The sequence below is a fragment of the Ctenocephalides felis genome, unplaced genomic scaffold (genome assembly GCF_003426905.1).
Source record: "Ctenocephalides felis isolate EL2017-DRISC unplaced genomic scaffold, ASM342690v1 CF-g0.4_SCAFFOLD_00845, whole genome shotgun sequence".
NCBI lineage: Eukaryota > Metazoa > Arthropoda > Insecta > Siphonaptera > Pulicidae > Ctenocephalides > Ctenocephalides felis.
This window is the reverse complement of record NW_020536999.1, coordinates 66,832,671-66,847,032: the sequence shown is the minus strand read 5'-3', so window position 1 is coordinate 66,847,032 and position 14,362 is coordinate 66,832,671. Positions and strand designations below refer to the sequence as shown.

General features: G+C 29.2%; 1 protein-coding gene across 1 annotated transcript in view; it reads left to right on the top strand.

Moving 5' to 3' along the window:
* Positions 1-4,006: 4,006 nt before the first annotated feature.
* LOC113373543 (Down syndrome cell adhesion molecule-like protein Dscam2) overlaps positions 4,007-14,362 on the top strand; it is a 273,188-nt gene continuing 262,832 nt past the window's right edge. Inside the window, exon 1 of the mRNA XM_026613836.1 lies at positions 4,007-4,251. Coding sequence (XP_026469621.1) covers positions 4,206-4,251 — 46 coding nt within the window. The 5' untranslated portion in view covers positions 4,007-4,205. The remainder of the gene's footprint in view (positions 4,252-14,362) is intronic.

The window sequence follows — 14,362 nt, the reverse complement described above, 5'->3', positions numbered from 1 at the left end:
TGGACACTTTTCTTTAAAGAAAATTAAATTATTAAATATTTTAAAATAACTTAGTCTCAATAATAGAAATATTAAAGCCACGTAATCAATGACCAATTTGATTTATGATAAAATCCATCAGTTATAATGCATTTTTTATATTTTAAATCTTAATTTTATAATTTATCATATTTATTTGCAGATTTGCCAGACATGATTTAACGGCTCATATGCGTACTCATACAGGTGAACGCCCATTTGAATGCAATTTGTGTTCCAAGAGATTCACAACGACTGGTCAATTAAATCAGCATTCAAGAATACACACAGGTATTTATATAATCTAATCATATTTGCTATATTTATTTATTGATTTATTTGTAAGCAAGCCATAATCAATAATAATAAATATTATCTCAGGCTCTTGTCAATAATAAATTCATTATGTTACCTGACATATGTAATATTTTTAAATTAACGAACTGTATAATTGAAATACAACAATTCAATTATTTTTTTCCTTTCAGGAGAAAAGCCATTGTTTGCCGAATATGTAATAGAGGTTGTACAAGGAATAGCTATTTAAAACGTCACATGAGGATTCATCAGAATGCTCAAATAGTGACGGCACAAGACCTAATTCAACCAATCAGAAAGAAACATCAGCACATCAATAGCAACAACGCAAATTCTAAATGTGGTAGAGTTATAACAGTTGGAACATCTAACATTCTAAACATTATCTGGGACAGTCGAAGTTCTATAACTATAGTAAATAGTGATGGGACCTTATCTAGTGTGACTAGCCATGAATTAGAAACTACTACATTTATTACCGAAGATTCAGAGGTAACAGAAAGTAATGCAGATTTTTAAACGAAACAACTAAATCTGCCAAACAATAGATCCAACAATGTTGAAGATCAACAATATCAGCAGAAAAATTTGAGAGGACTTGCCCATAAGTGAAATTACACATAGTTAAAAATGTAGAACATCTTTTTAATAGTATTGAATAATTTTTAGTTTAACTAACAAGTATTACACTTTAATTTAGTTTATTTGAAGAAAAAAGCTTTGAATTAGGAGCATCTCATTGACTGTATTTATTATTGTGATTAACAGCCATATCTTTGGTTATATATTTTATTTAAATATTCATCTTTTCAATGAATTATTAGGATTTTCAAATTAAGTAGTGCATGATTGTTAAATATTTATATGACGGTACAAATGCAATTTATTATATTTCATATAATTATAAATAAAATTATTTATATAATTTTTTAATATATTTGTCTTTTATTAATTGTTTATGGGTACTACAGATTTAATATTCATTTTGTCATTTTAAGGGTATTTGAAAAAATAACTAACCTAAAATTAAGGTTCTGTCAAAGTGTATTTCTTTACGGTTGGTCATCCTGGCATATATCAATTTGTAGGGTTGGTCATTCATTGCGCAAAGTTCATTTCTCAACCCTGAGTCATCTTGGCGTTTCGTTGTCAAGCCAACTGCTAACTTCAGTACGTTTTGTGCGTTGAACGAGTGAGATCTTGTTGATGTTTCTTGACGAGTGAAATAAACATTAATAACGTTTGCTGTTATTGAATTCTCTAAACAATTGGATATTACACTATATTAACAGGTGATTAAGTTTTTTAATTTATTTAAAATGCTGAATTTTATTATTAACATGTGCCAAGCGTGCCGCCGGTCATGAAACCCTGTTCGGTCGATATTTTAATAGCAAAACACTGTTTGATGACACCCTTGCAAATGTCTAAAACGTGCTATGGGGTTGGAATATTTTAGATAAAACATACTTTAAATATATTCTAATGGCTATAAAATCTGATATAATGTTGTAGAAATTATAAAATCATATATTAATATTTAAGGGTATTTAATTCTTGAGGGCATGGTATAAATGTATGCTGAGGGTGAAAGATTGTAAAATGAAATATAATAATGACAAATGAAATATTACAAATATTGATCGAAAAGTGTTTTAAAATACATGTTTTGTTTTTAATTTCATGAAATTATCCAAATTTTCTTTTGAAATTATTTTGACATATATATATACAAAACTATTTCATATTATATTAACAAAATTTAATATTCATATTATATATAAACAAAATTATTGCATATTATACTAAATTAAACAACTGTTTAAAAAATGAAAAAGATCAAAAATTATTAACATAAATAAATGAAGAAATTCATACTAAATCCATTATTATATAAGAATATGTGTAAACATTTCAGACATTTGTGCAGGGCTGTAATATTATAAATATACTATTGTTTATTTATCTCCGAAACTACGTATTTTCTTTCATTTATATAAGTGTTGTATGATGAAAATAATTAAAAATATTGTGCTAAAATAAAATGTACTGCTGACAATAGCATAAACTAATTAACTAAACTAAATTTATACTAAACATTACATACTGTGGTGTTAAATTTAACAAAAATATTTGCAAATTATTTATTAGTTAATCATCTCCCTTGTTTAAATATTACTAACCATTAAATACTTAAATTAAGGTGTGTATGGCATCGTGCCTCGAGGCAAATTGCTGGAACTTTCCATTCCGTAACGAAATGTTCGAGAATTACTAAATGTTTTCTTATTATAAATACTGTAACATTGTCTAATATTTATAAGAGTTATACAAACTTAATTACAAAGTTAAAATTATTTATTTATAGAATATAAGTGAGCTTTAGAACTTCATCAAGAATTAAAATCAAAATCTGAATCATTTTCGATATACAAAAAAAAAATATTTTTAAGAAAAATAAATTTGGAAAAAAAAGTTTGAATTGTTTTTTTTCAAAAGCAATGTCAAAACAAGCAGAAAGTTTTTTGAATAATTCAAATCGGATGCTTAGCTCTTTCAAAAACTGCAATTTTTTGAGCATTTAGCTTGGTATCTCCAAAACGGCTGGACCTGCCTTTGCTCAAAACCAATCACCACTTCTCCATGTCATTACAAATTGAATACTTTTTGGAACATTCAAATCGGATGCTCCGTTCTCTCAAAAACCCGATTTCTATTTTTTGCACTTTTTGCTCCGTATCTCCGAAACGGCTGGACCTACCTTTGCCAAAAACTAATCAGCACATCTCCTTATCAATAAGAATCGAATGTTTTTTAAACCATTCAAATCGGTTGATCCGTGCGCCCGAAAAATTGTATCCATACATACATATACAACTCCATACACACATACACGCACACCCATTTTTTCTGAGGTACGCCAAAATGTTCAGAAACCTTCAAAACGTGAAGAAATGTAAAAAATTTCTCTACGGAAAGTTAATTAAACCATTTATTTTTTTAATTGAAGATTACTAACTATCAAATCAATTTATTAATTAGTGAATTGTCATATATAATTTTATTTATCATTTTTCAGATGGTCGAAACGATATCCAATTGTTAATTTAGGATATATAATTATTCTTATTGATATTCATTAGGATACAATGCTGAATATTAATATTTTTTTTTATTATTTTTTTTTTATTAATTGTTACAACAGCAATCAGAACTCTTACTATATATATGTTCTATAAGCTGTTTGGTTCAACGCTTATGATCTAAGATATCATTATGAGCGGCAACCCATCGGTTCACCATTCTTCTATGTATGGATTTATTATATTTTAGCTCTTATGTCTGATAGTTTACATATGATTGAGTGATGCAACTATGCCCACGAAGGACGATTTCCACTTGTAGTTATATTATTTATTTATTTATTTATTTATTTAAAAATATAGCCCACAGATTTCTGCAAGAGGACTCTAAAATACAATTATTTTAGATCTATAACCACAAGATTAAAAATAAATACCGTACAAATTTTTGGAACTCCGAACTATGTTTATAGCAAACTTGGAGTATTTGATTATTTCACATCATTCAAAGATTTTTATAATATAATAAATTCATAAATAATATCAATATCATTTATTTTTCAGCTGGAAGGATCAAATCGCCAGCAGTTGGGATTGCAGTAGCTCAATTTGAGCCTGCATTTGGGCTCAAGGCCCGAGTGTCGATTTTCTTGTTTCGGTGGATAAAAACGTCTTTTGTGAAAATATAAGTGATTTTAGTGGTTTCTGCAGTGCAAGTGTTTCACTGTTAGTTTAGTGGCTAAATATCGTGTTGGTTTTTAATTAAAAGTGATATCAATCAGCAGCATGATGGGTTTTAATGGATTACTTTTTGTTCTACTTTTCACTCACGGTAAGAATATAGAAATAATGCATGATCATACCTGAAATGACTTTTTACTTCTGTTTTGCATTGTGACTGAAAATTTGTTTTAATTTTATAACTTTTATTTTCTATTATGTATATATAGTGTTGGGCGGGGCACATAGGCCCAATTTTACTTTGAGAAATTATATTAATATAATTGTATTATTATATAATACAATAGAAATTATATTAATATAATTGTAAATATAATAATACAACTGTGAAAACCAAACGAATTATATCACAACAAATAACACATATCAAACAAACTGGCTGATTATGATCAGTGAAACCTCAAGTTAACTCACCATTGTAGAAATGTGTTTTTATTGCTGTTTTTCAAAAATTTGTAATCTGGTTCTTTTTACCCCATTGACGAGGTAGAATGGAACTGCCGGAGGGCAAAGAGGTCCAATGTTTTTTTTTTAAATTTTAAAGAGATTTTACGAAATAACAGCTACATTGTTCAACCAATGTAAACTATACATTTTATAGGTAAATTTTTACACAGATAACACTGTATATAACCTTGATCTAGTATTTCTTCAGAAGAGTTTGAATAACTATTTATTTAATTTATCAAATTTACTTTTTTATTCACTATTTTTTATTATTTACACTTTCGCCAGGGTAAAGGTGAAAAAAAGGGTGATTCTTTTTGCCCCATGTGTAAGCTTTTGTAGAGGTTATACATAAAAACATTAAACCCTAAGTGGTGAGGGTTAGCCACACTTGAGATTTATTTTTGCCCATTTCTTTTATTTTACTCGTATGTAATTTGTACTTAAAAAATACACACGGCCCTAAATTTCGACCTTTTTATCACAAACCCTGAAGTAATCTGAAGATACAACAGTTTTTGAAAGAAACCTGGGTACCATATAAATCTATGGCAAAGTTGTAAATTTTTCAACAGAGTTGTTCAACATAATTCAAAAATGAATGTTCGGATTTTAGCTTCGTAATTAAAAAATTAATGAATTAATGAAAAACACGGTAATAATATATAAAAACCTTGAATATCCAAATGTGCCAAATCAATTTAAAAGAAATTAGTGTCAGTTTAGATTGGCACTTGCAGTGACTATTAACCCTTACGGGACGGCACCGATTTCAAAATATTCTACTGTACCGCCTGTTGTAAACTTGATTTCGTTGTGTATGTTATGCAATTTGTTTGATAAAAATTTCATTGAAGGTCATTGAAAGACATACATTTATAATATTAATTTATTTGTAATCATTTTATAAAGAATGGTGACGTTCAAAACAATTTCCAAAATGCATAGCTGGTTGATTTTGACATGTTTTACAATAAAATGCTGTTCGCCGCCTTCCTCCTGGTGCTTTTCTGTTAGAACAGACAATACAATCCCTTTTCTTTCTCTCGCATTTAGAATATGACACTGATTAGTCAGTATATTTGTTCAATTTTTTGTTGCCATAATGGTTTATATTTTGTATTATATTGTCTAATAATTCATTTGTAAAATATAAAGTAAAATAATCTAATGGATGTCTTATATTGCTTGGTATTTGTAGTCGGGGTGTTTGTTGATGTATGTCAAACTCGATTATTAAAGGAGAATTGGCACATTCGCTAATGTCTTTTTCTTCTTTTTGTTGGTTGGACAATATCATCATCACATTCATCACTATCTTCTGTGCGAATAGTAATTTCGTAAAATTTGTCTGAATGAATGTCTATTTGAAACTCATCTTCACTACTGCTTCGTTCACAAAATTTACCAGTCGTTTTGCCATATTTAAAAATGCTCGGCCATTTTTTATTTAAAAAAAAACTATATAGCAGAGAAAATGGCTAAAAATACTACTAAAATGACTTAAAATTATTTTCAAAATGCAACACTGTTTATCACTGCTATAATTATGTAAGTTATTCAACGTTTCAATGCAAAATGAGTCATTGCTTATAAAATAGCCTGTGTCTCACAGAGTATGTTTGTCCACTCAGGTGGACAGCCGTCCCCAAAGAGTTAATATGTTTCAGAAATATTTATATGAAGCATGCGTTGCAGTGGGTAAACTATCCATTTAATTTGGGTTAGCTGCCTCTTTCACTTACATACCGCAGGTTTTACATTCACAATCAGTTATTTTTAATACCAAATTTATGAAGAAATATTTTTTTGGTTCAACAAGGTTTGCAGGGTCAGCTAGTATATATATTAAGTATATATATACTATAGAAGTATATCTACTTCCTACTGTCCAATTCGTTCAATTTGTTACTTTTTTTTAACTTCCCGTAGGGTAAGTTCTTGTAATGGGCCGAAATCGGAATTGAAATTTTTTACATTTCTCGACGTTTTGAAGGTTCCTGAACGTTTTGGCATACCTCAGAAAAAATGGATGTGTGTGTGTGTATGTATGTATGGATACAAATTTTCGCTCACGTTTTCGGGCGTACGGATCAACCGATTTGAATGGTTCAAAAAACATTCGGTTCCTATTGATAGGGAAAAGAGCTGATTAGTTTTTGGCAAAGGCAGGTCCAGCCGTTTCGGAGATACGGAGCAAAGAGTGCAGAAAATAAAAATCGAATTTTTGAGAGAACGGAGTATCCGATTTGAATGATCTAAAAAACATTCAATTAGTAATGATTGGGAGAAGTGTTTATTAGTTTTTGGCAAAGGCAGGCCCAACCATTTTGAAGATACAGAGCTAAATATGTAAAAAATGGCAATTTTTGAGAGAACTAAGCGTCCGATTTAAATGATTCAAAGAACTTTCTGCTTGTCTTAACAAAATAATTGATCTTGGAAAAAAAAATTTGTTCCATTTTTTTTTTATATCGAAGTTGTTTGTATATCGAAAATATTTCAGATTTTATTTTTAATTCTGACTATAGTTCTAATATACTTTACAAATAATTTCAACTCTGCAATTCAGTTTATATAATTCTTATAAATATTAGACAATGTTACAATATTTATAATAATCTATTTGAAAACATTAGTATTCCACGAACATTTCGTTACGGTACGGGAAGTTCCAGCAATTTGCCTTAAGGCACGATGCCATAATTGCCTCAAGACAGAATTCCACTTACAGCTAGTTTCATTCTTTGTTGCATTCCATATAAGTCTGCATTTTCGAATAATCTACATCTTACTCATTATACCTTTGAGCGTTCATCAAACGTGACTGGGTTCTCAAATTTTATGCAAATGTTAATATTTTTTCGAACAGAGTTTTCAATGATTATGTCTTTCTTTTTTTTTGAAGAGATCATTTTTGAACACCTTACTTTTATATATTTAAGATAAATTGCATTGGATAATTGTTAAAAACAGCACACACATTGATTGAATCAATATTCAAAATTAAAAGGTTTTTAATTATTTTGTTATATGTACTTGAAACACTATAAAAGGAAGTGGATAAGCTCTTCAATTAAAAATTGCATATTCACAAAAATTTATTACAAAAAATAATAAAACCTCAAGATGAGCATATAATCGAATCGAATCCAATGCAAATAAATTTAAAATATTTCTTCCTTAGTTTTGCCAAATTTTCATTGTAGGAATGAAGCCTACTTTTAATTGAACAATAGATTTTCAACATATTTTGAAACGTCAATGTTCTATGATCATCGTTTGCAAAAAAGGGCAATTAAAAGGCTCGTACTATTATGAGAATTTGATTTCAAACAATTTTCTAAATTAAAATTGAAGGTACAATTAATTTCAATATAAAGATGACGACGTAAAAAAGCATCATATTCACATGTGTGCATTTATCACAAGAATAAACTGATTTGAATTACGTGCTGCATTAGTAGGAGTTTCACAATCCTTGCGGGAGTCTTCAAGAATTTCAAGGCATGTCTAGATTTCTTAATACTGTATCAAACATCTTTATATGCAGAAAGCAAATTAGAATTGCACAATCGAAGCATTTTAATAGAGTAGTTCATTTATAATTAACCAATTAAAAATGTATAGTAGGATTAAATTAAACTTAATGTAGAAGAGGCAAACGACCTTTAATAAGATGAACCCAGAAAAAATAAATTGTTATCACATCACATGAATAAGATCTTTTTTGTACTTCATATCACATAACACATTTTAGTGTTTTATGAAACTCAAAACACTCATTAAAAGAAATATTATCAAAGGTAATAATTCTAAGTTGTAAAATGAATTTGAATACGAGAACCATCTAGAAATTTATTTGCATAAATAAGTGCAAAAAAAAAAACTAAATTTCAAAATGAATCTTTCCTTCGCAAAAAAATGCATTAAAACATATATCACGCAATTAGAATTAGATCATAGAACATTCGAAACTAAACAACCAAAAGTTCAATTTTCATGACGATCTTCATCATGATTCGAAAGTGTCCGAAGTCGCTTTGCGGAATCGGCTTTTATTTTTTTGAACAAACTTAGTATTAATAAACGGAAAATAATTCTTTGCCATATAAATTATTTCAAAGAAAAAGTATAAAACTTATTTAGAAAGTAGGATGTGGTATATGAAGAATGGGGTAGCTAGCACAAACAATAAAGTATGTACTCACGTACAAAAAGTTGTACATCTTTTCTTTTTGATACTCAAATATATAATGGCATGCACTCTCTTCATAGTACTCACGTACATAAAGAAGTACATACATTTATTATACTAAAGTCATTGATTACATGGTACTTATCATATAATATTGTACTCAAGTACATAATAGTGAACTCATTCATTTTAGTACTCATATAGCAGTACATCCATTCATTACAGTTTAGTATAATGTACTCACGTTCATAATAGTAAACTTATTTATTATAGAGGAAAGTCACCAAATATGGAATACCATTTTGTTTTTGGGTTGTAAAAAAAACTTCATATTAATAAAATCAGTTTTGTTTTTAATAATCAGTCATACATTTATATATAGTAATTAACAACCTTTTAATCAAAAACTAAAATCAAGAATGAGTGCACAATGAGTAACCAAATATCGAATAGGTACTCGTATATGGAATATAAGCACAAATCAACACAGCAATAACAAAAAAGGACATTAATATCTTGGTCCATCACCTCAGAGTTTTCTTTTTCACTATCATATTTATCTTTCTTCTTTTTTTGTTTCGCTTTGCAGTTTTCTTCTTATTCTTTCTATTTATTCTTATTCTTTCTATTCTATTTACTTGCTTTTATTTATTTCTTCATATTTTTATTTTCTAAATCATGTTTGTAGGGAGAAGATGTTATGCCAGCTTTTCTTTCTATGCAAGATACTTTTCATCGTTTCTCTGGCATATATATTCCATATTTAGTAGTATTCCAGAAATAGACACCGACGACTGGCTATATCTGAGATTTTATACTAGTTCAAACTCTTCTAAATTTTTTTTCACTTGAATATCACATATTGGTATGTATGTAGCACCAAAGGATAGGAGGGTCCAAAAATCCTCAAAAAACGATCACGTGATTAATGGGCGCCCCCAAACACCCCTGCTACATGTGAAGCATTCGCGCAACTGACTCGATGGTGAGAGTGTGATAGTAGACTGAATGAAACAAAAGATGGTCTAGTATAGTGTTTATTACTTATAATATTAGAGAAATGAAAATATTTCATATTAGGATACTATTCCATATTTGGTAACTTTCCTCTAATACTCACATGCATAAAGTAGTACATCCGTTTTTTATAGTACTCACATACTTACTAGGAAGCTCATTCATTTAGTACTCAAGTACGTAACAGTATATCTGCTCATTTATTATAGTACTCATATACATAATAGTAAGTTTATTCTTTATACTTAAGTACATAAAGTATTACATCCATTCAGTTATAGTACTCAGTACTCACGTACTTAATAGTGTACTGACTCATTTTAGTACTCACGTACATAATAGTGAACTCGTTTATCAAAGTATCTACCATGGATTTACTTGCATAATTGTGAACTTATTCATCATACATATAGTAAACTATTTCATTATGGTACTCACGTACGTAATAGTAAGTTCGTTCTTTATACTACTCAAGTATATAAAATATTACATACATTCATTATAGTACTCACGTATTTAATATTGTACTGATTCATTTTAGTACTCACGTACGTAATAGTAAACTCATTTATTTAAGTATCTACCATGTATCTACATACATAATTGTAAACTTATTCATCACTTGCTTGATAGTATATTCATTCTTTATGGTACTCATGTACATAAACTAACTTTAATTCTTTATAGTACTTCAGTACATAATAGTAAACTCATTCTAGGTAGTACTCACGATGATAATAGTAAACTCATTTGTTATTGTACTCACATATTAGTAAACTCACTCATATAGTACTTAAGTACATCAAGTACATCCACCCTTTCTAGCACTGACGTACATAATAGTATTCTTTCTATGCAGTACTCACGTACACAGAATATTATAAATACTAAAGCTTGATGAAGAAATATGAAGTATATTTATATTATCCCCAATATGCACTTTGGCACAGAGGTAGTAACTGATTCTACAAGTGCTTTTTGGGTAAACACAGAATGAAATGTTGTTTTCAAGTTAGTGAAGTGGAGTTTTTGTGGAGTAGGTATTCATTGATTGAGATTGACTAGGTGTTAAGTAAAAGCTGTGAACATTCTTGTACGTTTTTAAGATTCAAAACAAATGCTTTGGTATCGAACTTAAACTTGTACAATCGCATATATCGAGTGACTTCTTGGAACCAATATAATAATTTAGTATTCCAATTAATAATCTTTATTATTCCATCTTATTTTCATATTTTTATAAAATCACTTATACTTTCTTTATGCTTGTACAACACTAGTGAAAATTTTAATTCGACAATTAAATATCAATTTAGAATGGCTTAAAGCATTTAAGTGACTGTATAAGTATTGGTATGTATGTCGCATATTGGTTCACTATTTCCGACGCCTAATCAGTACTCTTATTGGCATTGAAATTCACAACAATCGCTTGCTACTTTATATTCCAACTAGCTTCTTGTAATATAATAATTTGTTATAAGCCTGCTTGCTTTCTTCTCTTATTAATTTTCACTACTACTTAAAGGTATATATTCATTTTCATATTGATTAATGTTTTTATTGATGAATGTGCGTCAAACATATTTGGTACTTTGGCAGTCTTGGTAAATTAATTTCTTGCTTTCTAAAGGTTTGCCCATCAATGCAAATCGAATGTTTTTTGAATTATTCAAATCGGTTAAACCGTGCGCCCAAAAACGTGGACAAAAAATTTTATCCATACATTCGCACACACACATACACACACATACATACATGAATTTTTTTTAAGGTGTGCGAAAATGTTCAGAAACCTCTGAGACAAGATATGCAAAAATTTTCAGTTCCAATTTTTTGGATGATTACATTAATAAATTTTTAACTTCCCGAAGGAGAAGTTTATATTTTCATAAAAAAATCCGAATTGCTAATTTTATGTTTTCTCAAACCATTTCTGAAGACATTCTGAATCGATTGAGACCAAATTTGGAAAAAGTATGTGTGTGTGTGTGTGTTTGTGTGTGTGTGTGTGTGTGTGTGTGTGTGTGTGTGTGTGAACACATTTTTTGCCGTAAATCGACGTTTTCTCAAAAACAGTTGGACCGATTTCAAAAATTTAAGTCATTCGATGTATTTCCATGAGGACTAGCGTTTTTTAGCTATGTGCGGCGATCGACCGAGCCGTTTCTTTGTAAATCGCAGAAAAGTGAAAAAAATTTTGTCCAAAACTGTTCGAAACATATTGGTTGGGAATCGACCTGATTAGTTTTTGGTAATGATCGGCTGGGCGGTTTTCTTGTAATAAGGTGTATAATAATTATAACTTTCATCAACGATTGCTTAAAAACGCCTGAACCGATTTCAAAAATTTAAAAGCCAATCGATGTATTTTAATGTGGATTATTTTTTGTCAGTTTTGTGCAGCGATCGGCCGAGCCATTTCTTTGTAATTTGGAAAACATTTAAGTTTTTGTCCACATTTAAGCTCATACTACCGAATCGATTTTTAAAAATGAAAAACTGTTCGAAAGATACCATTTGGGAATGGTGCTGATTAGTTTTCGTTGAAAATCTATCGAGCCGTTTTCTTGTAATTAACTGTTGAAAAAAAACTTAAGCCGATTTTTATGGAACTTTATTTGGCGATATATACTATGGTCTTATAGAACTTACTATTTAATTTTAAATATTCATCAAAGTTTGAGAAAGAGTAGTTTTATTGACGTTTGTTAAAATAAAAATTTAGATGATTTACTTGGTATAATGATAGAGTACCTGGTCTTATTAAACATACTAAACCATTGAAGTCCTACGGATATTGGTATAATTATGAAAATTGTTGATTTTTGAAAATTTGCTTTAAGAAAATACTCCGAGTTAACGTGTTCGTTCGTTTTCAATTATGTATAATAAATCCACTCGGAATACTTTTAATAACTCATAAATTAATTTATTTTTCATTGATTAAGTCGATTATTTACACATATCGGGAAGTTCATGTGACTTGCCTCAATGCAAAATACCAATACCAACTAGTTACATATTGAATAACCAAAATAAATCTACAATACACAATCTTCCTTCAATAATTATTTTGTAATACTATGTCAATATAATACAGTAATACACTTACTTCTCCCATCGCTGGCATTTCTATGCGCACAGCTGTTGTTTTGTAATACTATTTCTTGATGATATTCAAGAAGTAGACCAAGAGAAGTTCTTAGAACTCGTGCACGTATATACTCATATGTATTATGAGTAGACTCAGAAATTCAAGATAGAAGATTAAATAGTTCCAGGTAATAACTTGGGTGTAGGTACATCACATTCACTCCTATGCAATGTAAAGATGATGGAGAATATAATCTCTTTTTTAACTCTGCGACAAAAGTTTTGTATTAAAAGAAGACATTGCTTTTATAAAACTAGTAGGTAGTTGGCTTGGTAAAAAAGTTTACATTTTTAATCTGGCAAGTTTTGTAATATGATTTATTTTAGATAATTGCTACTGGTTGAATATGACATACAGCAATTATCATCGATTGTTACGAAAATGAAACATAAAGGCATCCTAACTGTGGCGCTAATAATATGATTTGAATATAACGTATACAAAGTTTTTGCCAAAAATATTGTGATGTTACTAACATATATCAATAATATTAATTCTTGCCTTAAAAGCTTAAAAGGGCCTTAACATCATGCATAGTGGCATATGACCATCCACTACATCTAACATAAAATTTGTATTGGTTAAGTGATCTAGTTGTTTATTTGCAACTTTATTACTTTTGTTTTGCAAACTTATTACTTTTTCTGAATAATTCTTTAAATTATTAACAACTTAAAAAGAGTGCGCTTAAGGTTCACACGCGATTGAAGTAAAACTTTTTTGCTATTGTACGAGTTGGCATTTTAGTTAAAAATAAATACATCATATAACAATTTTGAATAATGTTTATTAGTAATAATGAGGTAACACTCGTGATGCACACATTTATTAATATCAACCATTATACACATTTATATATTAATAAATTATAATTTATATATTTATAATAGGGGCCGTTCAAGTATTACGTAAGCAGATTTTTACAATTATTTACCCCCCCCCCCACCCCCCTTGTCATCAAAAGTAAGCAAAGCTCTTACCCCCTCCTCCCTCCCATGCTTACGTAAACATTTTGCAATTAATGTATACAAATTTTCGTCGATGATATCGGGAACACGGATGATGCGATTTGAATAATTCAAAGAACATTCGATTCGTATTGATAAGGAGATGTGCTGATTAGGTTTTGGCGAAGGCAAGTCTAGCCGTTCCGAAGATATGGGGTAAAAAGTGCCAAAAATGGTAACTCTGTTTTTAAGAGAACGGAGGGTCCGATTTTAATAATTCAAAAAACATTTTACTTGTATTGACAAGATGAAGAACTGATTATATTTTTGAGAAGGCAGGTCTAGCAGATATGGATTCTCAATAAACATAAGTTAAAAAAGTGTCATTTGGCGATCAAAAATGTTTATTGGACATATTTACATCAAATTATCAGAT